The following is a 24,035-nucleotide window of genomic DNA, read 5'->3' as shown; positions in this document are numbered from 1 at the left end:
TGAGCTGACTTGAATGGGTTTGAAATATGCATTTAACAAATTATTGATGAATTTTAATGAATTAGATACTAGCTGTGTTGTTTACTCTCAGAAAAAAAATAAAACCAATGGAAATTTTAATTTTTCTCTGAATAAAATACATTACTTACTAATAAATCTTGTTTTATTATGGACCTTCATAAATGGGTTGTTAGATTAGCGGGATTCGATGCAAACCAAAAAAATAGCGAATTTTTCATAATTTTGGGGAAAAATTAATGATTGGACATTAAAAAGCACCTTTTTAAATTCTTTTTTTGTAATTTTTACCCCAAAATAAGCATATAATTCTCCTGGGGCAAAAAATGATTTTCAAAAGAGGGGGGGGGTGTTACTGCGTAAATAGATTATTTTTTTCTACTAAAATTGCAAAATATTAAATAATCTTTCTCGTCCCCTGTTCCCGAGAACTTCAGATTTAAAAAGAATTTCCCAAAAGAAAATTTAACAAAATTGTAAATCGACGAATATTTTCTTTATTTCCACTGAAAGGTAATTTTTTAATCAACTTATTTTTATTGATGAAAGTTTATTTGAGGAGGTTGATATTCTCTCTGCAACATTCAACTATAATCTGGAAAACTCAACAAACGGAGAATTTACTTTATGGTGAGTTGTCTTTCATCATACTTGAAGTTCAGATTAAAGGGACTGTACGCGTATTTTCATGTGACCCTCCATGCAAAGATTGCAATGTCCGATTCACAACGGTATCCTTAAAAGCTTTGTCTGATATCAAATATGAAATAGTTATTCTTTTTTTTTATTTGCGGTTTTTCTGCGAAAGTAGCTTGCTCATTTCTTGCTTATAAGAAGCAATGGAGAAACTCTCAGGAATAAACACTTTTCGAGTCAGAAAATGACGTTATCTTCCACATTTTCGATCAAATTAAGGTTTTAAGATACCGTTATAAATCGAGCATTTCCATTTGCATGTGGGTCACTTGAAATTACGCTTACAGAGTTCCTAGATTTTACAAGAATTTTAAACAATTGTTTTTGGTGTTTATTAATTTATGCAAGTAAAGCCGGGTTAATGGTTAAACTCTTTACCGTCTTATGTATAATATTTCCGACCCATGAGACGGGCTTAACGTCCCTTGATACAATTAAGTAAAAAACGGCCCGCTCTTGAAAGTTTTCGCACGAAAAAAAAATATTTTCAAAAGACAATTATACTGTGTGCAACTACATTTTTGGGGAAATTAAAAATTCACTTTACCTCCGAGACGTATTTTGCTTACAAAAATTGGTCCACGAAACTCTTGGTAACATACAGTTCTCGAAACTTCTTTGTAAAGTAGTGTAAATAATTATAATATATTGCTTTCTGTACAATTTATCTGCTATTTATTTACCCGGAAAATTATTTTATTCATCTTTTTTTTTAATATCCTAATTACCTGGCAGACACTTAAGATATATAAATACATATACATATACATATATAATTTTAACAATAAACAGAAAAAAATGGAAAATTATCAATTCATGAATTTATAATGGTTCATCCCCCTTTATTTTATTTCTTTGATAATGAAGACGATATTGCACCTGTATTATTAGTCAATTCGCATCAAGCAATATTGATCAAACATTTATATTCACAAGCAATTTAAAAGGGTATAACAAAAATTCTTACCTTACTTAAAGGGACTGAAAGCGTAATTTCAAGTAACCCTCAATGCAAAGATGGCAATGTCCGATTTACAAACATACCCTTAAAAATCTATTTCTGATCAAGTATGATTTAGATATTCATTTTTATAAATTCACAAGAAAATGAAACATTTCCTGGAAGAATTTTCTTCAATCTAATGCATAAAATACAATACTTCAGTTAAAAGCAATATTCAAAGCTTGCAATTTGTGAGTTTTTGTACTTATTCGCGGGTTCAAATCCCAAAAGTCTTTAAATTTATTTTTCTCTTAAATATTTCTAGTTCAACTATATTTCAAATATAAGCTCTGTATTAAATCGAAAACAATTCCATTATGAATGGAAAATTAGTTGGAAAAATTAACAATATTTTTGTGAAAAGAAAAATATACCAAACAGGGTGCATTAGGCAATATTTCAAAAAGTTTATAAATATTATAAACTTTTAAATCAATAGAGAGAAGAATAGAAACAAATAAATTGAATAGATGATAAACAAAGGATTGATGGATAGATGAATAGAGGGATCGTTTGATAGATGGATAGATGGATAGTTATGTAATTAGATGATAAGATAGGTAACTAAATGGATAAATAGTCAATTAGATAAGTAGATAGGTAACTAGATGGATAGATAGATAGAAGCTAGATGCTAAGATAGGTAACTAGATGAATATACATAGGTAACTAGATGAATAGATAGGTAACTAGATGGATAAATAGGTAACTAGATGGATAGATAGGTAACTAGATGAATATACATAGGTAACTAGATAAATATACATAGGTAACTAGTTGAATAGATAGGTAACTAGATGGATACATAGGTAACTAGATGGATAGATAGGTAACTAGATGGATAGATAGGTAACTAGATGAATATACATAGGTAACTAGATAAATATACATAGGTAACTAGTTGAATAGATAGGTAACTAGATGGATAGATATGTAACTAGATGGATAGATAGGTAACTATATGAATATACATAGGGAACAAGATGAATATACATAGGTAAATAGATGAATAGATAGGTAACTGGATGGATAGATAGGTAACTAGATGAATAGATAGGTAACTAGATGGATAAATAGGTAACTAGATGGATAGATAGGTAACTAGATGAATATACATAGGTATCTAGATAAATATACATAGGTAACTATTTGAATAGATAGGTAACTAGATGGATAGATAGGTAACTAGATGGATAGATAGGTAACTATATGAATATACATAGGTAACAAGATGAATATACATAGGTAAATAGATGAATAGATAGGTAACTAGATGGATAGATAGGTAACTAGATGGATAGATAGGTAACTAGATAGATAGATAGAAACAAGATGGATAGATAGAATCTAGATGGATAGATAGAATCTAGATGGATAGATAGGTAACTAACTATATGAAGAGATATTGATAGATAGATAGAAGCAAGATGGATAGATAGGTAACTATATGGATAGATAGATAGAAACAAGATGGATAGATAGATAGAAACAAGATGGATAGATAGGTAACTAGATGGATAGATAGGAAACTAGATGGATAGATAGATAGAAACAAGATGGATAGATAGAAACAAGATGGGATAGATAGGTAACTAGATGGATAGATAGATAGAAACAAGATGGATAGATAGAAACAAGATGGCAAGATAGGAAACTAGATGGATAGATAGGAAACTAGATGGATAGATAGATAGAAACAAGATGGATAGATAGAAACAAGATGGATAGATAGATAGAAACTAGATGTAAAGATAGGTAACTAGATGCATAGATAGATAACTTTATGGATAAAAATTTAATTAGATGAAAAGATCGGTAACTAAATGGTAGATAGAAAGAAACTAGATGGATATAGATAGATAGAAACTAGATGGATACATAGATAGAAACTAGATGGATAGATAGATTGAAACTAGATAGATAGATAGGTAACTAGATGGATAGATGGATGGAGGCTGATTTATCCTTTCAGTCGAACTGAACCATTCAATCTTAGAACACAAGGTTTTATTGCACACTACAAAATTATCATCACTCCGCTGTACTTCTCAAAGTCCTCTATACTCCTCTTTAGTCCTCTTTAGTCCTCTTTAGTCCTCTTTAGTCCTCTTTAGTCCTCTTTACTCCTCTTTAGTCCTCTTTACTCCTCTCTACTCCTCTTTTAGTTGCGCATCTTATATCCTACAGGGGAAGTAAGGAATGTTCATAGAATGAAACAAGACTTCATGTTCACCCTGGTGTAACCAGGGAGTAAGGAATAGAATGGAGATATAACTGACGCGGTTCGCCCTACCATATGATTACACATGCTTTGCAGACGGGTACTCCATTTGAATAAGAAATATTTGTCTGATGCACATTTACTGCGTATACAATAACCTATTCTGAATATTTCATATACAAATGGAGTACCCGTCTGCAAAGCATGTATAATCATATGGTAGGGCGAACCGCGTCAGTTATATCTCCCTTCTATTCCTTACTCCCTGGGTGTAACTGAAAGAATATATGGGCACACAAGCCATGCACAACAATACCGGCTCTTTACTCGACCAGCTGTGAGGACTGGACTGCTGTGTAAGATTACTCTCAATGGGGCTTTAGGGCTTACAACTCCCAATTTTGCATAACTAAGTGGTGCAGTTATTGGTTTCCTTAATGCCCTTTAACTCGGAAAGAGTATAATAGAACACATCATCCAGACAGAACAAACACTAGGCTGAGAGAATATCAGAAATATGAAAACGACATTTAAAAATAGATTTTCTTTATTATTCCTGCGATGTGTGGTCAGCATTACAGTAAAACTATATATTCCACTATACTCCTCTTTACTCCTCTATAAACATCAACACTCCTCTATATACTTCTATATACTTGTTGACTTTAAAAAGTCACTATAATAAAACAAAGATATCTGAAATGGATATTTCTAACATTTATTTAAAAACAAAAGTTTTGAAATATTTGCATAAGACGGAGTTAAAATTGGTTGATTTAGAAATTAACAAAGGAATTAATGATGGATATTTGTGGGCCCTTCATGGGAGTGTTGTAGAGCTTCATGTTGGTGGACCAGATCAACAGGGCTTATCAATGGAACTAAGGCAATGCAACTCGAGATAGCGGAAACTGCGGTCGGAGCCGGGTATATGTTTCCTAAGTAAGCTTCTCAAGAAGATCAGAGGTATAAGCACGCCTGCTGTTAGCTGAGTATCTGCATNCCCTGAGACAGAGTTGTGATCATCTCCAGTGTTTCAATCTGACTGCCGGGCTGGGATGTGTAGAGGGGTGAGGAGGGAACGAAGGAGCGAGGGTGACATGTGGGTGGATCAGCGGAAATAGATTCACACGTCTTGAAAATAGTCAATGGTATCTGAGCCGGTAAAATTGTCTTCCTTATATTTCTAATTTGTGTTAACAATACTCTTTACTCCTCTATAAACATCAACACTCCTCTATATACTCTTTACTCCTCTATAAACATCAACACTCCTCTATATACTTCTATATACTCTTTACTCCTCTATAAACATCAACACTCCTCTATATACTTCTATATACTCTTTACTCCTCTATAAACATCAACACTCCTCAATATTCCACTATACTCCTCTATAAACATCAACACTCCTCTATATACTTTTATATACTCTTTACTCCTCTATAAACATCAACACTCCTCTTTATACTTCTATATACTCTTTACTCCTCTATAAACATCAACACTCCTCTATATACTTCTATATACTCTTTACTCCTCTATTAAGGGTGATTGATTTGTGACTTTTTTTTTAGAAATCAGCCAACCACCCCACCGGAGGTCGCTGCGTTTTTACTTAAAAAAAATATTGTAATCAAAATAAATTTCAAAATCGTCCATAGGGTTGCAAATTGACAATTTAATATTGGAGAAATCACCGTAAAACCTAAAAAAAAAATATTTCAAAAATGTATAAAATCTCTTTAGGGAGGAGGGGGGGGGGAACAAGTTCTTGATGCATAATTATCATTGAGAATCATAAAATCTATTTTGGACAAATTTTCATTTGGATTTTTAATTAATACCCTTGAAATAAAAAGAATCCAATTAACATTTGAGTTTTGAAATATCTTTTTTTCCAAGAAAGGTGCAACGAATTTAACCTTTATTTCAAATTTGTTAGAAACATATTATTTGATTCCTTGAAAAGATTCCCAGATTAATCAAATTTCCGAAATTGTGTTTCTTTAGTTGAAATATTTCCAGTTAACAGAGATTTTTAATCTCATAAATGTCTCAATTTCTACAGGTTTAAGTAATTGGAAATTACAAAAGTCAAAATAAACCTTGGGCCAGTGGTTTATACTTTGCTTTCAGAAAAGTAACACTGGGTCTTGTTAGGTGCTTCTTACAGTATTCAGAGATACAGGGTGAGAGAGAGAAAATGGCAAACTAGAGAACTTTAGCCAGGGGTGTATATGGGGGTTTTATTCACCGCTGCACACAAATGGAAAAGAAAAAAACAGAACTACAAGAAACATTGAAGTTCTGCATTAATCTTTTAAGGTTGTATTAACCTGGAGAATGGAGGTTTTTTATCTAGCTGGATCCAGATTTTGCTACTGGCAGATTTAAATATACTCCTTAGTGACAAGCCTGGTTAGCTGTAATTCTTTCGATTGAATCTTGTTCTATCTATAAGCATCAAGGAAGCTCAGAACAGTCAGGTTCTTTTACAACTCTCTCCAATTTTTTGTGGCTGAACAGAACCCTGTGTGAAATAACATGGCAGTGCACTCTACTTGGAAAAAAGAAAATAATAGTACAGAGAAGGAGGGGTTTCTCTCTCTCTCTCTCTCTTCTTCCCTCTTGCCAGAAACAAAAAAATGGTAAACATAGAAAGTAGAATCCTGTTAGGTTGTTCACCAATTCACTAAGATACCAATTCATACTCGGCTGGCTGCAAGGAAAAGATTGCTGTAGAGGAGGCTGTAATCTGAAGAACCATTTCCGAGATGAACTTACAAGAATTATGAATTCTTTTGTAGACAAATTTCACTCCTAGCCTAACCTTTCTTATTTCATTTGTCATCATTAAGGCGGAATTCTGACAATAGATATCCTCAGAATTTTCAAACCCTGCTTAGTGCAGTGTGACTTTTATTTTTCCAACCTGTAAGAATATTGAGGAAATTGTGTTTAAAGCTAACCTTCAATTGTTGAGCCAGACAATACTGAAAACTGCAAATACAGCCAAGATATCTAATTAAAGAATTGTATGAATCAGAAATATGTGTCAAAATGCATTTTTCCCTTGCCTACAAGAGACTAGAATGCGTAGATCTGAGAGAGAAAAAGAAGATACAACTTTCGGAGAAAAAAATTCACTGCTCTTTTTAAGTTTTGTTAAAAAATTTAAATGTGAAATTAAATTGTTCAAAAATATTTTCTTAAAATTATCACCCTCCCAGGAGGTGTATTTTTTTTTCAAATGATTTTATTATGGCATGATTTCTTTTTAGCTATGAAAATAGCGTGAACCTTTTACCCTTACTCACTTTTCACCACAGCTATGAGATGAAGTTTTAAAAACAAACACTGGAGTTTATTAAAGATTATAAAAGTAGAATAAGTAAAGAATTAGCACTTTTTTAGAAAATTTCATTCATGCTAGACTTAAAAAAGGCGTTTGATTAAAGAATTTTTGTACGATTTTTAGGAAAAATCATAATTTGTTGAGGACTTCTAGCTGCTCAGTTGTTTCATTTATCAAAACCTAGATCATAGCTGAGATATATGGTGTGCTGTACCAGTAACATTTTACTTACTCATATAATTCTTTTAATATTCCATTTATTTATTTTATAACTTCCTTCCCATTCAGTATACAATCATTCAGACAATCTAACTCTATACCTTTTAGAAAAATCTTTTCTACTGCGAAAACTTTCAATACCAGTCACCTGTTTTTCACGAATTAAGAGCTTAATCCGTGAAAACAGCTGACTGGTATTTTCACGTATTAAGAGCTTAATCCGTGAAAAACAGCTGACTGGTATTTTCACGAATTAAGAGCTTAATCCGTGAAAAACAGCTGACTGGTATTTTCACGAATTAAGAGCTTAATCCGTGAAAACAGCTGACTGGTATTTTCACGATACTCTATATATCAAATCAAATCAGAATATCAGGGATATCCTACTAACCGTGTAGAAAACTGAAGTGACATACTAAATCAGTATTAGAACTAGTTCTTACGGATCGTGACAAAGATGTTGTTTTGCTTTAAAACAAAGCAGATATTTTTAGAGATACCCTAGACACAAATTACTCCTTTGGACTACGAAAGATTATTGCTTTCTAAAGAAATAAGAAATGCAAAAATTCTGACTAGGAAAAGTGTTCATTTCTAAAAGTTTCTCCATTGCTTCTTAAAAGCAAGGAATGCGGAAGTCACTTTTGCAGAGAAACCGGAAATGTAAATTAACAAATTAAGGATAAAAAACAGTCCCCTTTAAGTCTGGATTAATTTAGACAATAATGTTAAACCAGGAATATAGATAGATAGATAGATACATAGGATCGAATGGTTGACTGGTAAACTTTTTATCTGTTAAATTGTTTTAAATTGGTTAAACATTTCTGATTACAGTCTGTAAAATATTTTGTATTTGAACAACTAAATACTGACTTGTGAGCTCTATTATATAAAACTATGTCATAGCATTTACATTATATGTACTAATAATATAATAATAATATATTTATATAAATCTTGACAAAGCAGGAATTAATAACAAAATTAGAATTTTTTTATTAACATTCGTATTTCTTAATCTAAACACTAAATAAATATTTCAAGAATTCTTCCCGTCAAGGACATTTTCAAGAGGAAAAAGGGCTCTGATGTGTTTTTTTATTTAAAAAATTTGGGTAATATTTATTATCACTTAAAATCTCAATAAATGTCTGGTTTGGTAGAGTTATTCTTTTCATGAAAAAGAAATAAAATTATTTTTATTTTTCAGCACCAAAGACGGAGATTTCACATTAGATGTAGGCAGTGCAGAAAACAGGTAAAAAACATGACAAGCGGAGATTTTACAAAACTGTTCTCATAAAAACGTTTCCTTCACCAAATAATCCCTGAAAGATGTTTCCTCGGTTAAACATGTCCCACATTTAGAGCCAAAAAACTGTGGAATAGGAAGACAACATATAAGCAATCTTATATCATGGCCAGGGAGTAAGGAATAGAAGGGAGATAAAACTGACGCGGTTCGCCCTACCATTCGAATAAGAAATATTTGTCTGATGTACAATTACCGCGTATACAATAACCTATTCTGAATATTTCTTATACAATTAAAAACTGATTCATTTTCAGAACATTTACGCTTTTAGCTTTGCATAAGTGATTACCTGTTTCCGATAAACTGTTAAACCGATCGGACCAAAAACTGTTTAAGAACAGGTTTAAATTAATGCAATTATTACAGGCAATATTGGTTACAACAGCTTCAGAGATGTCGACGGGAGTTTACACAAGCTGGCGGTTCAAACAATAGACTCATGGCGAGAGCATCAGTAAGTTTTATCTTTCGCTCATATATGTTCGACATTTTTTAGGGTACCCTTAGGGTGGCACAGACAAATTTTTTTTAAATTCCCGAAAATATATGATTTACTTATTAAGCGGGGGTAAACGTCGAGAGTATAACTATTAATAATATTATAAATCTGGGTAACAATGGACACTCTAGCTAGACATTACTTTTCATAATTAGGTTAATTTATCACTAAACATTTTTGTACACAACATTCTTTAGTTAATTACAAGATTCAATAATGTTTTTGCTTATTTGGACCTCCTGTAATGTACAGGGTTAACCACAAAGGATGAGACTGTAAAGACGACTTAAAACTCTTAAAATTGAAATGTCAACCTTAAGATTTTTTTCAAAATAAACTATCTATTTATTTATTTGTTAATTTAAGACGATTTCAAGGTTAATTCATGCTTTGATTACTATCTTTAATTGGCATATTAAATGATTCGGTTAAAGAAAGAAACCAGTTCACAGTTGCAGGGAATCACGATTGAAAGAAAACAGACGGTATAAATACCGCACAGTCGTCTTTTCCTTTTTGGGGGGACCCTTATGTAAGAAATCTAAAAGGTCACAAAACTCTAAAAAGCCTAAAAAAAAATTCGATTTTCAATCCACTTAAATTTGAACTATGTCTGATGCTTTTGGGACACGAAACCTCTGTGTTGATAATTGCATAATACTCAGTCAAGAAAACATTTAGCATGACGTATAGGGCCACACTGTTAGAAAACACTAAAATAGTATTCTTAAAGGGAGTGTTCGCGAAAAAGGAATAGGTATGACTCGTTTTTAACCATTTCTCTATTTAGATTCAACAGATAGAAGTGAATATTGTAGCAATCAAACCCAAATTCAATTCAAGATCAGCTTATGCCCCCTTTCATTTTTCGCGTACACCCCCTTTAATTTATAAATTTCAAACTGAGGAACATAATGTTTGGAATTAATTCTTATGCTCTTAATATTCTGTGCTTAATTTAGAAATACTTTTGATAATTTCGATTTTACAAACAAAACTACTGTTTTTAGCTTTCGTAACAAAGGTACTGTAATTGTATTTCAAGGGACCCTCCACGAAAAGATTGCAATTCCCGATTCACAACGGTACCCCAAGTTTTGTCTGACTAAGTAAGAATTAGTTATCAATGTTTTAGATATTTTTTTAACTGATTTGTTTTCAATCTCTACAAAAGCATAAATGGCACGTACATTTTACTGCTGCAGGAAAACATTTATAAGTAGTCAATTTAAGCCTAGAAAACATCTTCCACATTATTAACCAAGGTTTCAAGGGTACCGTTGTGAATCGGGAATTACCATCTTCATGGAGGGTTACTTCAAATATGAAGATTAGACAATTTTGGCTCTGTTTAAGTTAAAATAAAAATAAAATTTAAACAAAATTCCTGGTATGCTTACAACAGACTACCATTTATAAATCCCAAAACTACATTATTAAGAAAGAATGCCTTGCAATGCATATCAAGAAAGATATTAAAGCTACCACTCAGCTTTCACATAAATCCATAATTAAATATTGAAAAGATAAAAAAAAAACATTTTTTGAAATAAGATCTTGTTTATTTTTCTCAGATGTAAGATTTTTTTTTAGTTTCAAGCTTCTTGAAATAGATTTAATATATTGTACCAAGAAATAGATTTAAGATATTGTACCAAGAAATAGATTTAANCAGTTTTAAGCTAGGTATATATTGTACCAAGAAATAGATTTAAGATATTGTACCAAGAAATTCTATTTTCAAGTTTGGGAGAAAAATTGGATCAAGTATTTTTTTTTACAAATTTGTTTTCTTTAATTAAATCCATAGAACCTTGAACTTTATTACAATAATGTTTTCTTTAATTAAATCTTTTTTTGAGATCTAGATATTTATAATCTCCGTATCGAGATTATATAAATTGTACAAAATTGTTTACATATATTTTGAGAAAATTATGAAGGAATCAATTTACGGATACATTTTTAAGGAAAAATTGTTATTGAGGCTACATAGACTATGTAAAAGCATACAAATTGAGAATTATACCAACGAGGAACATTGATGGTTCTTCGTTGATATCAAGGCTACATATTATTTTAACTCGGTAGTCTTGAAGCTACATAAACATGGTAAAGGAAGGAACGTTGTAATTAAGAAATATACTAACGCGGAACATTGATGGTTCCTCGTTAATATCGAGGATACATAAAATAGGTTATTGAAGAGAGATTAGATTTCAGTCTCTTCGTTGTCCCCATATCTTGAGACATCTTGGTTTCTCGGCGGTGAAGTTTGTCTCCGTTATCCGCCGGTTCGGGAGGCGTTTCAGTTCTTTTCAGACTGAATTAGTAAAAGAAAACATTAGTTTATTTATTGTTTTCTTTTTACAATTTTGTTTTCTTTAATTAAATCCATAGAACCTTAAACATTTTTACAATTTTGTTTTCTTTAATTGAATCCTTAGAACCTTGAACATTTTTACAATTTTTTTCTTTAACTGAATCCACAGAACCTTGAAGATTTTTACAATTTTGTTTTCTTTAATTAAATCCATAGAACCTTGAACATTTTTACAATAATGTTTTCTTTAATTAAATCCATAGAACCTTGAACATTTTTACAATAATGTTNGTGTTCAAATAAAGGAACTGTTATAGGCATTATAAAAAATAAGCTATGATTGTTGTTGTTTTTTGTAATCTGAGGGTGTAGGCATATATAAAAAATAAGCTATGATTGTTGTTGTTCTTTGTAATCTGAGGGTGTAGGCTAACTAGGAGTTCTGTTAGATCTAAAAGCCAAAATTTTAGAATATCAACGATTTATCTACACCAATTTCTAAGATTTTAAACAGGGATTGGAAATTAGAGCTTTGCAAGTAATTATTTTCTTGCTTAATCTTAATTTTTATAAAGAATTACAAACTCTGATTCTCTAATCTATATCTTTGCGACCCAACGACAGAGACCTTTGATATTTAAAAATTTGAAATTTATTAGATCAAATAACTGAAGTTTTACATATCTACACCATCAGGTTGCAAAGATAAAGGGATTAGAAAAAATTGATTCCCATCTAGATCGGACTGTTGAAAGAGAAACCAACCCCTGATGAGAGCAAGGATAGTTCCCCCTTCAGGGATATTCTGGCAACCATGGAACGACCTCTAGAATTCAATTCTCCTAAGTCGGCGGACTATTGCGCGAAAAAATCTTTCTTCCCTAACTTTGCTCGCAAACCTAGCTTCAAGTTGGTCAGGTTAGTTGTTGATTTTTATGTCCCTAGGGATTCATAGAAGATCCATTTTCGATATTTTCAAGTTCATTTAGCCATTTAGCAGTTTTAAGCTAGGTACACGAATCATTAAATAGTAAAATTAAATCAAAAAAAATTCTAACATTTTCTAACATTTTATTTTATGTAAAGAAGAAGATTGAAATTGAATTTTATTGACTTATAGCAAAACTATCAAAAACTTGAATGCATTTTGAGAAAGCTCACATTTGTGATTTTAAAGTTTTTTTCCTAGAAATTCACATTTTCATATTAATATTTCAGTGCTTAGAATCCTTGATCCGCCACGAGTAAAAAAAAATATTTTAAACATTGGTGTTTAGCCCCTTGGATCCGGATCCGCGGATCCAAATCCGTATCTAGGAAGCCAAAATGTTGTGGATCAAACAAATCCGGATCCTAAGCACTGCCATATTTATTTTCCATTTTACCATTTGAAGCCGCTTAATCCCCCATCTATAAGATGATGATTAATAGAGTAAAAATATAATGGAAGTAGTCAGGAAAAGTAAAAAAATTGGAGGCAGTCATGATGAGAAGAATGGGGGAGGGGAGAATTGGAGGGAAAATTGAAAGGGAAATTGGAAGGAAAATTGGAAGACAAATTGGAGAAAGAAAATGGTATGAACAATTGGAGGGAAAATTGGAAGAAAAATGGGAAGACAAATTGGAAGAAAAATGAGAAGAAAAATGAGAAGACAAATTGGAAGACAAATTGGAAAAATTTGAAGAAAATTGGAAGGAAAATTGAAAGGAAAATTGAAAGGAAAATGGGAAGGAAAATTGAAAGGAAAATTGGAAGGAAAAATTGGAAGGAAAAATTGAAAGGAAAATTGGAAGGAAAATGGGAAGGAAAATTGGAAGGAAAATTGGAAGGAAAATTGGAAGGAAAAATTGGAAGGAAAATTGAAAGGAAAATGGGAAGGAAAATTGGAAGGAAAAATTGGAAGGGAAAATTGGAAGGAAAAAATGGAAGGAAAATTGGAAGGAAAATGGGAAGTATAATTGAAGTGTAATTTCTAATCGTTCGATCTTTTCAATCTAATGTTGATAGACTTTTTTATGAATTCTGTTAGATAAAATAGTTAAGTTTGGAAAAGGAATCTCATTGCAGAGATATAGGGACTCACAATTTTGAGTGGTGTGATATGTATTTATATTAAGTCTTCCTTTATCTTGTTTTTCTTCATAGTTCAAACACTTCCAACCCATTTCTAAATTCAAATTTTAAAACATTTTCTACAAGATTTGAAAAATAAGGGCAAGAGTTGCTTTCTACCTTTTGATGCGTAAAATGCGTAATTTAATGTCCTCTACAAAATCATCTATTTCATCCAAGAACTAAAATTCTAGACATTTTGAAAAGTACACGTAGTTTTGAAAGAAAAAGTTATTTATCAAAGGTGTTTACAGTATGAAAAAACCTCAGTGTGTTCTTAGAAACATTTTTTAATTAGATTATTTCCAATTTATTTGATTAATTAAGTTCTGACAATTTTTCCCAGCAGAAAGATTTTAAAAAGATTTGAAAAGATTCAAGAAGACAGAAAATATTTTTCTAAATTTGATGTGAAAACTTTTGTGTGAAATAGCGCAAATTTACAACACGGTGGCAACTTTTGAATTTACGGATACTACGCTTGATCTTTCAGTTTTATCCATGCCATTGGTTCCGGTTCCAACCATGGGATTATCAAGAGGAATTAATTTAATCCTTTAAACAATATTACAGGGACTACTGCTTAATCCTGAGATGAAGAATGCAAAGTTTTGACTTCTGATAAAATCAGATTAATGTTTACAAGATTAACATTTTTTATTGTTTTAGGAGTTCCAGTGATAGAACTCCTTCCCCTCCAGGAGTAGATCCTTGGTCTCCTCCACCTAGTGATCATAACTCAGAAACTCTTCTGACGGATTTGCCTCAAATTTTGATTGGGAAACTTAATAGAACCACTGAAATGTTCGTAGCTTGGTATTAAACTTCTGAATTATGTAGTTCCAGTAAAAGCTGGGTTACCAATTAAAAGTGATATTAATATTCCTGGTTGAGTATAGGATTAAGTATAGGATTAAGTATAGGATTAAATACAGGATTAAGTATAGGATTGAGTATAGGATTAAGTATAGGATTAAGTATAGGATTAAGTACAGGATTAAGTATAGGATTAAGTACAGGATTAAGTACAGGATTAAGTATAGGATTAAGTATAGGATTAAGTATAGGATTAAGTACACAAGTCCGAGGTTGTATGTGTGTGTGGAAGGAAGAGAGCAAATCAGCTGATAATAGTTGATTTTTATCTTCCATAGTTCTACTTCTAGTTCTTTATATAAACAAGATCATGAAGAACAAATAGAAAATTTCAAAATTGTTTTTTTTTGGTGAGTTAATCGATTTTTTTATGAATTGGTCAGTGTACAGTACAACTGTTATAAACTAATTGTACAGTTAGTTCACTACGAAAACAAACCTGTTGCTTACTGTGCAACATATGTTTGTACTCAACCAACCTCATTACTTTTAAAACAACAGTTCAGTGTGACACAAAAAGTTTGAGTACATTTTCTCAGTTTTAGAAATTTTATTATGCTTTCACCCCTCACCACAAAAATAATTAATGATTCCTTATGCGTCCCTGAACATAAAATATGCTTCAGCCCTGAAGATTTTCTTTTTTGGTGCTATCAACCTATTTATCTAAAATTGAACTTTTTTCTCAAAAATATGTTGTTATTTTTTTACTACAGTTCATTTTTATAATGTCAGGACTAGGGTTATTTTCTGATAATTAACTTCAGAATTATACGTCTGAAATAAGAAAAAATGCCGCAAATTTCACTGATCAAAGACGACTGTCATGTTTTGTGGGACGCCCTGTGTTCGGCATTAGTCAGTAAATACATTTTACGCTTCGTGCACACTTAGATTATTTTTAAATATTCCGTTTTACAAGAAACAATAGAGAGAGGGGGAGAAGATAAAACATAAGAACGATATAACATGTATTGTGTAATACTAGAAATTAGGAACTCAGCTTTGCCTAGAATCTAAGTTTCCCTATAAACGTCCATCCACAAAACTTAGAATCTTTTAACCAATCGAAGAACATTTCTGTGGTTCTACGGTTCTCCAATCAAAATTTGAAGAAGGAAAAAACCGTATAATGGGCACCTGAGATATGATCGTACATACAAACAAGCAGACAAGCATAGATTTTTACTTTATAAACTCTTGTTTTATCAAATTAGAAACTTGTAGAGAATACTCCTTTAGAAATACTAATTACTAGACAGTGTAGAGAATACTCCTTTAGAAATACTAATTACTAGACAGTGTAGAGAATACTCCTTTAGAAATACTAATTACTAGACAGTGTAGAGAATACTCCTTTAGATATACTAATTACTAGACAGTGTAGAGAATACTCCTTTAGAAATACTAATTACTAGACAGTGTAGAGAATACTCCTTTAGAAATACTAATTACTAGACAGTGTAGAGAATACTCCTTTAGGAATACTAATTACTAGACAGTGTAGAGAATACTCTTTTAGAAATACTAATTACTAGACAGTGTAGAGAATACTCCTTTAGGAATACTAATTACTAGACAGTGTAGAGAATACTCTTTTAGAAATACTAATTACTAGACAGTGTAGAGAATACTCTTTTAGAAATACTAATTACTAGACAGCGTAGAGAATACTCCTTTAGAAATACTAATTACTAGACAGTGTAGAGAATACTCCTTTAGAAATACTAATTACTAGACAGTGTAGAGAATACTCCTTTAGGAATACTAATTACCAGACAGTGTAGAGAATATTCCTAGACAGTGTAGAGAATATTCCTTTAGGAATACTAATTACTAGACAGTGTAGAGAATATTCCTTTAATAATACTAAGTACTAGACAGTGTAGAGAATACTCCTTTAGGAATACTTATTACTAGACTGTGAAAACACATCTACTACTGTAAATATATTTCCTCAGTTAAACCTTTAATGTTTATTTTCCCAATATTGGTAATATGTTCAAGGATTATTAGAGATATTTTATAAATGTTTCTCCACTTTTTTTGGTAACCACAGTTTGCTTTCATAAGTAGTAGATTAGAAAATGTCTCATTAACTGTCACAAAAATAAATTCTTGCATATGCATTTTGTCATGCGAAAAAAAATCGCCAAAATAAAGCCTAAACTGCTGGCAACATATGTAAAATACTCAACTGAAATTCTCTAGTACTCTGAAATTTCTAGTACTTAATCCACGAAAATTTATTTATATTTCTGTTTATTTTTTTAAGATTTAGGATTTATTTATAATTGGATTTTGTTTTTAAGTGTAATAAAGAATATTATGATGCATTTAAACTGGTTTATCAAACTAAGTTGATTAACTTCTGTGATATAAAGTTAAATTTATTAAATTTAGAAACTTTTATCGAGCGCATAAAGCGTTGTTGTATATATTTTGAAGGCAAATATTTGACTTTTCTTTAAAATGCTAAAATAAGTTGTTAAAAAATAACATTTTGAAACTTTCTCATTTATTTCTATCTTTTATAGTCTTCTGCATTTTGCAGAATAAAAAAATGTTTTTTAAGATTTTCAATGATTTCCATGAAAACGCGTGCTCTAAATTAAGAAGAACAAAGTTTGTTAATTCAGTTTAATAAATTATCCTTCAGATGGGAAAACTTCTCAGCCAACTTTTAATTCTAAACAGAATATTTACACTATTCTGAAATTCATTATTTTTTGTATTCGGAACTTGCAAACTAAGACGATTGCCGAAAACCTAATTATAGACCAGAAAAATAGGAATTTTGTCCTAGGCCGAATTTATAGAATTTAAGCTGCGGCTAAAATTTAAGCCGCGGCTCAATTATGATTGGTTCCATTTAAAATTGTTTTAAATTTTTCAAGATTTATGCCGGCGCTTAATTGGAACCGGTTTTTGAGGGATTGCATGCTTTATTCTGTCTCAACGAGAGAACAATGTTTAATTCTTACTGGATACTAGGAGCAAGAAACTTACGATTTATTTTCATTAGTTAACAACCATAAAACAAATATGTCTGCTATGAATAATAGCTTTCTAGGAACACCGTTTAGTTCTTTTTAGAAAAAAAATCCTGTCCAAGATATAAATTTCAAACCATAAGATTACACAGTAAGATTTTAATTTCCTTTAACGCATATCTTTTTCTGGTTTTTTTTTCAATTTTTAGAGTCATAAAAGTCATAATTCTATAGCGCCATTAAAAATTCTTCATATGTCATAAAAAAGTCAGAAATGAAAAATCTTGAAAACTTTTAAAACATTATTATTATTATAAAAATCCTCTGCTCAATTTTGAATCATGAAATATTCATGTAGTGGCTGTAAAAATACAATTTTGACATAAATACTATTTAAATTATATTATCAACGGGATATCATAGAAGAATTAAGTTGATTCGTAGGTTTGCATAGAATCGAGATCATTGCTTGATCCTGAGGTTCTCAACATAAATGTTTCTACCTCTACTAAACTGAAATTCTTAAACGATATTATAATAACATAGCATAACATAGCATAACATAGGACTTAAATCAGATTATTTTTTTTATTATTATCATTTTTGTTCCTTTGAGAGACTTTAGTTTAATAAGAACTTGAAGTGCAATTTTAGAAATGTGTTTATGATGTTTGTCCCTTGGGGCTCATCTTCACTGTTCCTGGGAACAAATAGAAGAAAATTAAAGGAAAACCTAATCTGAAAACTTACTTACATCAAGTGTCGACTGTCCCCAACTTTCATGACTATTATTAGATGTTGCAACATAAAGACTAATAAAGATTATAATGTTCCATGACTTCTTTTTCATTTTATGCATAATATGTTTCTTATTAGAAGATCCTGGAAAGAATTTTTACAAACTAAACTGCATATCTAGATTCTTAATTTATTTTTATTGTTAAATAATCTTTTGAATTAAAATTTCTTATGTGCTTTAGCTCTTAAGAGTTTAACGCAAATTATTGAAAAAATATTCTTATCTTTCCATTGTTGAGAATGAGTATTAATAAACTACAGTCTGCTTTTAACTTCTACATCGGAGCTGTTGTGTTGGATACAGTTTGGAGAAGCATATCAGAGACGAACTTTACGAGAATTCTGAATCTCAAACCGTGGAAGTTATTTTAGAGCTACGAGCAGGACACAGAAGATTAATATTGTCCAGTGTTCAGATTGGTTCAGATCCGGAGCTTCTAAGCTCCGAAAGGTTTGGTATGAGTAAAGACGTGGCAAGACTTTTCTGCTTGAACTGCAGTGTCCGAATTTAATTATTTTGAGCCGGGTCTAAAATCCGCCAAAAACCGGTTTTAATAAAGCGCCGGCTTAAATCTTGAAACATTGTATACAATTTTAAGTGAAACCAAATATATTTGAGCGGCGGCTTAAATTTAAGCCGCCGCTCAAATTCTTTAAATTCGGCCTCTGGATAACTCGTGTTACGCATAGACTAGGAGATGTTATGGAAAACCTACCTGGAGCTCAACACTTGATGGATTTAGTCAACAACTATCCTGGAGATGCGTGTATTATGCTGAATCAAGAGGAGTAGTAAATTTTTTGATAATAATTTAGAATAACTTTATGAATATTTTTGATTTGATAAATCTTGATTTTATTTTGATACAAAGCACACTTCAAAATTGTATTTGTTACTATTTATAGCTAAATGTCGTATTTCTATTCCAGAGCTTTTTGGTTCTTACTGTATAGCTACCAAGATACAGGGTTACCCACAAAAACTCGCAAGAAAATCGTTAATGTTTTGGCAGTACAATTTTGTATTTTCAAATTGTCATGAGTTTCTATCAGTGTTCTTCTTGAAGTAAATTCTTGTTCATGATAAAAATAATTTTCCATATTTACGTAAATATGTATCAATGTTTATAATTTTAAAAAAATCTAATATTGTCTATTTGTGCGTAATTTTGCATATTTTTCTCTTTTCTTTTGGAAACCTGTATTTTCAAAAATTATTTAAACAAATTTAAACTACACCATTTATATATGTATTTATATCTTTGTGTGTGAATAAATCTTTATAATATGATCTAATAATTGTGGTTTCTCTAAAAAAAGTGACTTCAAAATAATAAACGTAGAATTAATAAACTAGAAAAACATCAATATCTTTCATTCCATATTATTAACCAGTTAAAGGGTTAAAGAGGTTTACATGGGCATGGAGGGTCACTTGAGATTAAGATTAGTTTCTTTAAACAGATAAAAATTAATGAATTTTCGGACTTTTTTCTTCAATTTCACGGTTTAAATGCAAGGTTTTGATTTTTTTCCTTTAATGAATTAACAGGCTTTTTGTTTCTTCAATTTCACGGTTTACATGCAAGGTGTTGATTTTTTTCCTTTAATGAATTCTCAGGCTTTTTTTTCTTCAATTTCACGGTTTACATGCAAGGTGTTGATTTTTTTCCTTTAATGAATTCTCAGGCTTTTTTTTCTTCAATTTCACGGTTTAAAAGCAAGATTTTGATTTTTTTTGCTGAAATTTTTAATAATTTGTCTCTGTAGATCTTGGGGGAAAAATTATAAAAACTTCGTCTGTTCTTTGCTTCTTAAATTCCTCGAGGAAAAACAAGAAAAATTCTTGATGTGTAAAAATATAATTTGATTATGTTTTGGAAAAAGTATATTTTTCGTCTTCTGTACTTTTTTGTCTGTGTCGCATAATTGTACAGTAAAAATTGAGGGGTGGGAGGGGGAGGGGGTATTGGGGGTAGTACAGTAGTAATACAACTAAAATATTTAAGCTTCATATCGTTATTGTTTTTTATCAAAAAGCTTATTTTGGAATCAAACACCATCATGTAAAATTTCTTCTTCGCTTGTTTTACTATAGGAATTGTCTTTGCCACATACTCTGATTTTCTAGTCCCTATATCTTCGTAACCCAATGACTAGATATTTGAATCTTTTGTTAGATCGAACAATTGTAAATTTGAAATGTGAGGGTGTATTGCTAGATAATGGGATTAGCAAATTTGAGTTTGTGGTAAAAACTCACTTCCTTTGTACTTGTTTTTCTCTTGATTTCAGGGAGCACTGTACGTGCATAAGTACTTTACCCACAAATATATTCCTTTCTCCTATTCAATATTTAATATTGTTGATTACGGCATTATACCTTTTATAGTGTATTTAATACTCTAATATAGATTCTATTTTACTTTATCGTATTGTATTCTATTGTATTCATTGTATTGCGTTGTATTGTATTGTATTGTATTGTATTGTATTGTATTGTATATTGTATTGTTACATTGTATTGTATTGTATTAAAGTTGGTATTCAATTTTATTTCATTAGGGGATAAAAATTTCGTTTAAAAAAGTGATTTTGTTCAATTTATTCATTTATTTATTTAATGGGGGGGCTGGATCTTTTACTCTACAAGCTTCTATTTGATTTTATTTTAAATGTGATGCTAGGGAAGGCGTTAAAGTTTAGAAAATGTACCCCTTTGATTTAATTGATTGTCCTGACAGTCCTGTTTTAGGATTCCAGGCTCTCAGTAAAATACGAAAGTCTCTGCGGGATAAAAGACCTCCTCTGAGCTCAAGACCAATTGTACCTTTTAGGTAAAAAATAAATTGTATAAAGATTCTTTCAACTAGATTATTTTGTTTAATTGTTTATTCAAGAAAAATTTCAAATTTTGGAAAAATTTTGTTCAATCAATTTGACAGTTTGTCAGTGGAAATTATTTTACAAAAAAATAAGATTGTTGACATTAGAGCCAAAACAAGATGGTCGACTTTAATGTTGAAAATATCTGGATCAACAAATTTTATAAATAATCATTTTATTTAAATGATTACTGTTTAGGAAGCTTGAAGAATATTCTCGCGAAGTAGAATCCCTCCGAGATGATTTACAGGTTATTTAATTTATTTTAATATTTGAGATTTGCAACTAACCCTCCATGAAAAGATGGCCATGCCCGATTTACAACGGTATTCTTGAAAGCCTTGTGTGATCAAGTATGAATAACATATCAATAATGTTTTTATTTTGATAACAGATATTTTTCAATTGTGAGTTCTCTACAGAAGTGTCTTGCACAATTTAAATTGAGGAAAACATATTGGAATTAACCACTTTTAAACCTATATTAAATTGTGTCTACAATTATCTATTTTATTTGATAAAATTGTTAATATTTAAATTTAAAAATAAATGTTTTTAAAAAACCTATATATATTTAAGTTTTATTAAGGATTCCAAATATTTGTACAAGAATGTTCTCGTAACTCTCAAACAGAGTTACCCGTGCGACTTTGTGACCTCTTATTACAAACTCTCAGATAGCAACTCTCTTGGTTTATCAATTATTCAAAAAAGTTCAAAAATATCTTTGAAAGATGAAAAAAATGAACAAAATGTCAATATTGGTCTTAATTAGTTGATTTTATTATTTTTGGCGAGTTTTAAAAATATCTTTAAACTGTAACATATTGTAAATACTTTCTATTTTAGGCTAGTCAAGATGATTCTTCTGCGTGCAGAGAAGTGATAACTTCGCTCCAAGAACAAATTAAGGATTGAAGATTTAGATCAATAATTTTATCCATTTTTTAAAGAAACTAATAACTCGCAATAACTCTAATTTACTTATCCCTATATCTTTGCAACCGAATGTTTTAGACCTCCGATATTTCAAGTAATGCATTGTTTTATAACTAAATCAAACAGTTAAAGTTAAACATAACAAATGGTTACATTATCAGACTGCAAAAAAGGATGGTTTAAATGATTAATCATGAGTCTATTAATTTGATTATTATTGTTGTTATGATAAATTCATTAATTGATTAACTTTTGGTTGTTATAGAGTTAATATGAATCTTAGCGCAACCGGTTCATTTTAAGATGAAAGTTAAACTAACATTTGAAGAAAAAAAAACTGTCTAAATAAGTTTTAAATTCTAAGAAACGATAATTTCCCATATTGAATTTTTCAGAAACTCCGCAAAACTTGAGTTTTGAGAAACAGCTCAATCAAAATTAAGATTTTAATTTAAATTCTAGATTTTTAAAACTATTTTATTATAAACATTTTTAGAATTTGCGAGCTCATATCAGATTTCTTAAAATTTCTTTAAAATTTCAAGATTTAAAATTAAAATAATCTTCTAATGGAACAGGCCCTGCAAAAAGAGCGAGAAACCTTGAAATCCCTTCGACCAGAGCTTACAGAGGGTAATTGTTATTATTGTTGGTTTTTATCAATATCAATATCAATATCAATATCAATATCATTATCATTATCATTATCATTATCATTATCATTATCATTATCATTATCATTATCATTATCATTATCATTATCATTATCATTATCATTATCATTATCATTATCATTATCATTATCATTATCATTATCATTATCATTATCATTATCATTATCATTATCATTATCATTATCATTATCATTATCATTATCATTATCATTATCATTATCATTATCATTATCATTATCATTATCATTATCATTATCATTATCATTATCATTATCATTATCATTATCATTATCATTATCATTATCATTATCATTATCATTATCATTATCATTNATGATTTATTTTCTCACTGAATCCTAAACTCAGCAACATTATAAATCCTCAAAATATTTTTGTCGCTTCGCGCACAATTTTTTTAAAAGGTATAGTGCTACTTATTATTTCAAAGAAGATAATTAAATAACAATTAAAAAGGCGCTGCATCTAAATCCCTTTTTATATACTAGCTTGGAACCATAGCTTTGCCTTGAAGCAATATGTTCTAATTGAGTGAATCTATTTAAATGAAACCTTCTAAATCAAAAAAAAAGGCAATTCCCGTGGTTCTACTGCGTTCTTCAATCATAATTTGAAGCAAAAAGAGGTTCCTGAGTTATGATCGGACATGAAATAAACAGAGATTACTTCTGTATACAGGGTGAGTCAAAAAAAAAAGTTGTGATTAGCGGCGTCTGGTGCAAAATTGTACTTTTTCTTGGAACTCTCCTGTATGTTATTTTTTCAATATTTTTTAGATTTCTTTTTTTTGTACTCCAATGGCCCAAAAAAAATCCGCAAAACTTTTTTCTCTTTAAAAATCTAAAGTTCAGAACAGTATAAAAGTGTACATATACCATTTCTATCAAATTCTAAAATTTTGTAAATATTAAATAACAGAATCACAGAAAATTTGCAAATTGTTATGAGAAAATTCTGATTCTGTAATTCAATTATAATATAATTCTAGATTTTGACAGAAATATTGTATATACACATTTTTGCTTTTCTGAACTTTTGATTTTGAAAGAGAGAAAAAGTTTTGCGGATTTTTTTTTTTGGCGA

At 30.3% G+C, this 24,035-nt stretch overlaps 1 protein-coding gene across 1 annotated transcript in view; it reads left to right on the top strand.

Annotated features, from left to right (window-relative positions):
• Positions 1 to 24,035, top strand: part of LOC111701257 (uncharacterized) — a 50,707-nt gene that overhangs the window by 13,560 nt on the left and 13,112 nt on the right. The window contains exons 10-19 of the mRNA XM_023472452.1: positions 578 to 648; positions 8,729 to 8,776; positions 9,200 to 9,287; positions 12,395 to 12,573; positions 14,438 to 14,584; positions 18,722 to 18,891; positions 21,191 to 21,272; positions 21,520 to 21,571; positions 22,171 to 22,233; positions 22,839 to 22,893. Of these exons, the coding sequence (XP_023328220.1) occupies positions 578 to 648; positions 8,729 to 8,776; positions 9,200 to 9,287; positions 12,395 to 12,573; positions 14,438 to 14,584; positions 18,722 to 18,891; positions 21,191 to 21,272; positions 21,520 to 21,571; positions 22,171 to 22,233; positions 22,839 to 22,893 (955 nt within the window). The remainder of the gene's footprint in view (positions 1 to 577; positions 649 to 8,728; positions 8,777 to 9,199; positions 9,288 to 12,394; positions 12,574 to 14,437; positions 14,585 to 18,721; positions 18,892 to 21,190; positions 21,273 to 21,519; positions 21,572 to 22,170; positions 22,234 to 22,838; positions 22,894 to 24,035) is intronic.

Source organism: Eurytemora carolleeae, unplaced genomic scaffold, assembly GCF_000591075.1.
Source record: "Eurytemora carolleeae unplaced genomic scaffold, Eaff_2.0 scaffold44, whole genome shotgun sequence".
NCBI lineage: Eukaryota > Metazoa > Arthropoda > Copepoda > Calanoida > Temoridae > Eurytemora > Eurytemora carolleeae.
The sequence above is the reverse complement of the archived record's forward strand: the minus strand, read 5'-3'. Positions and strand labels throughout refer to the sequence as shown.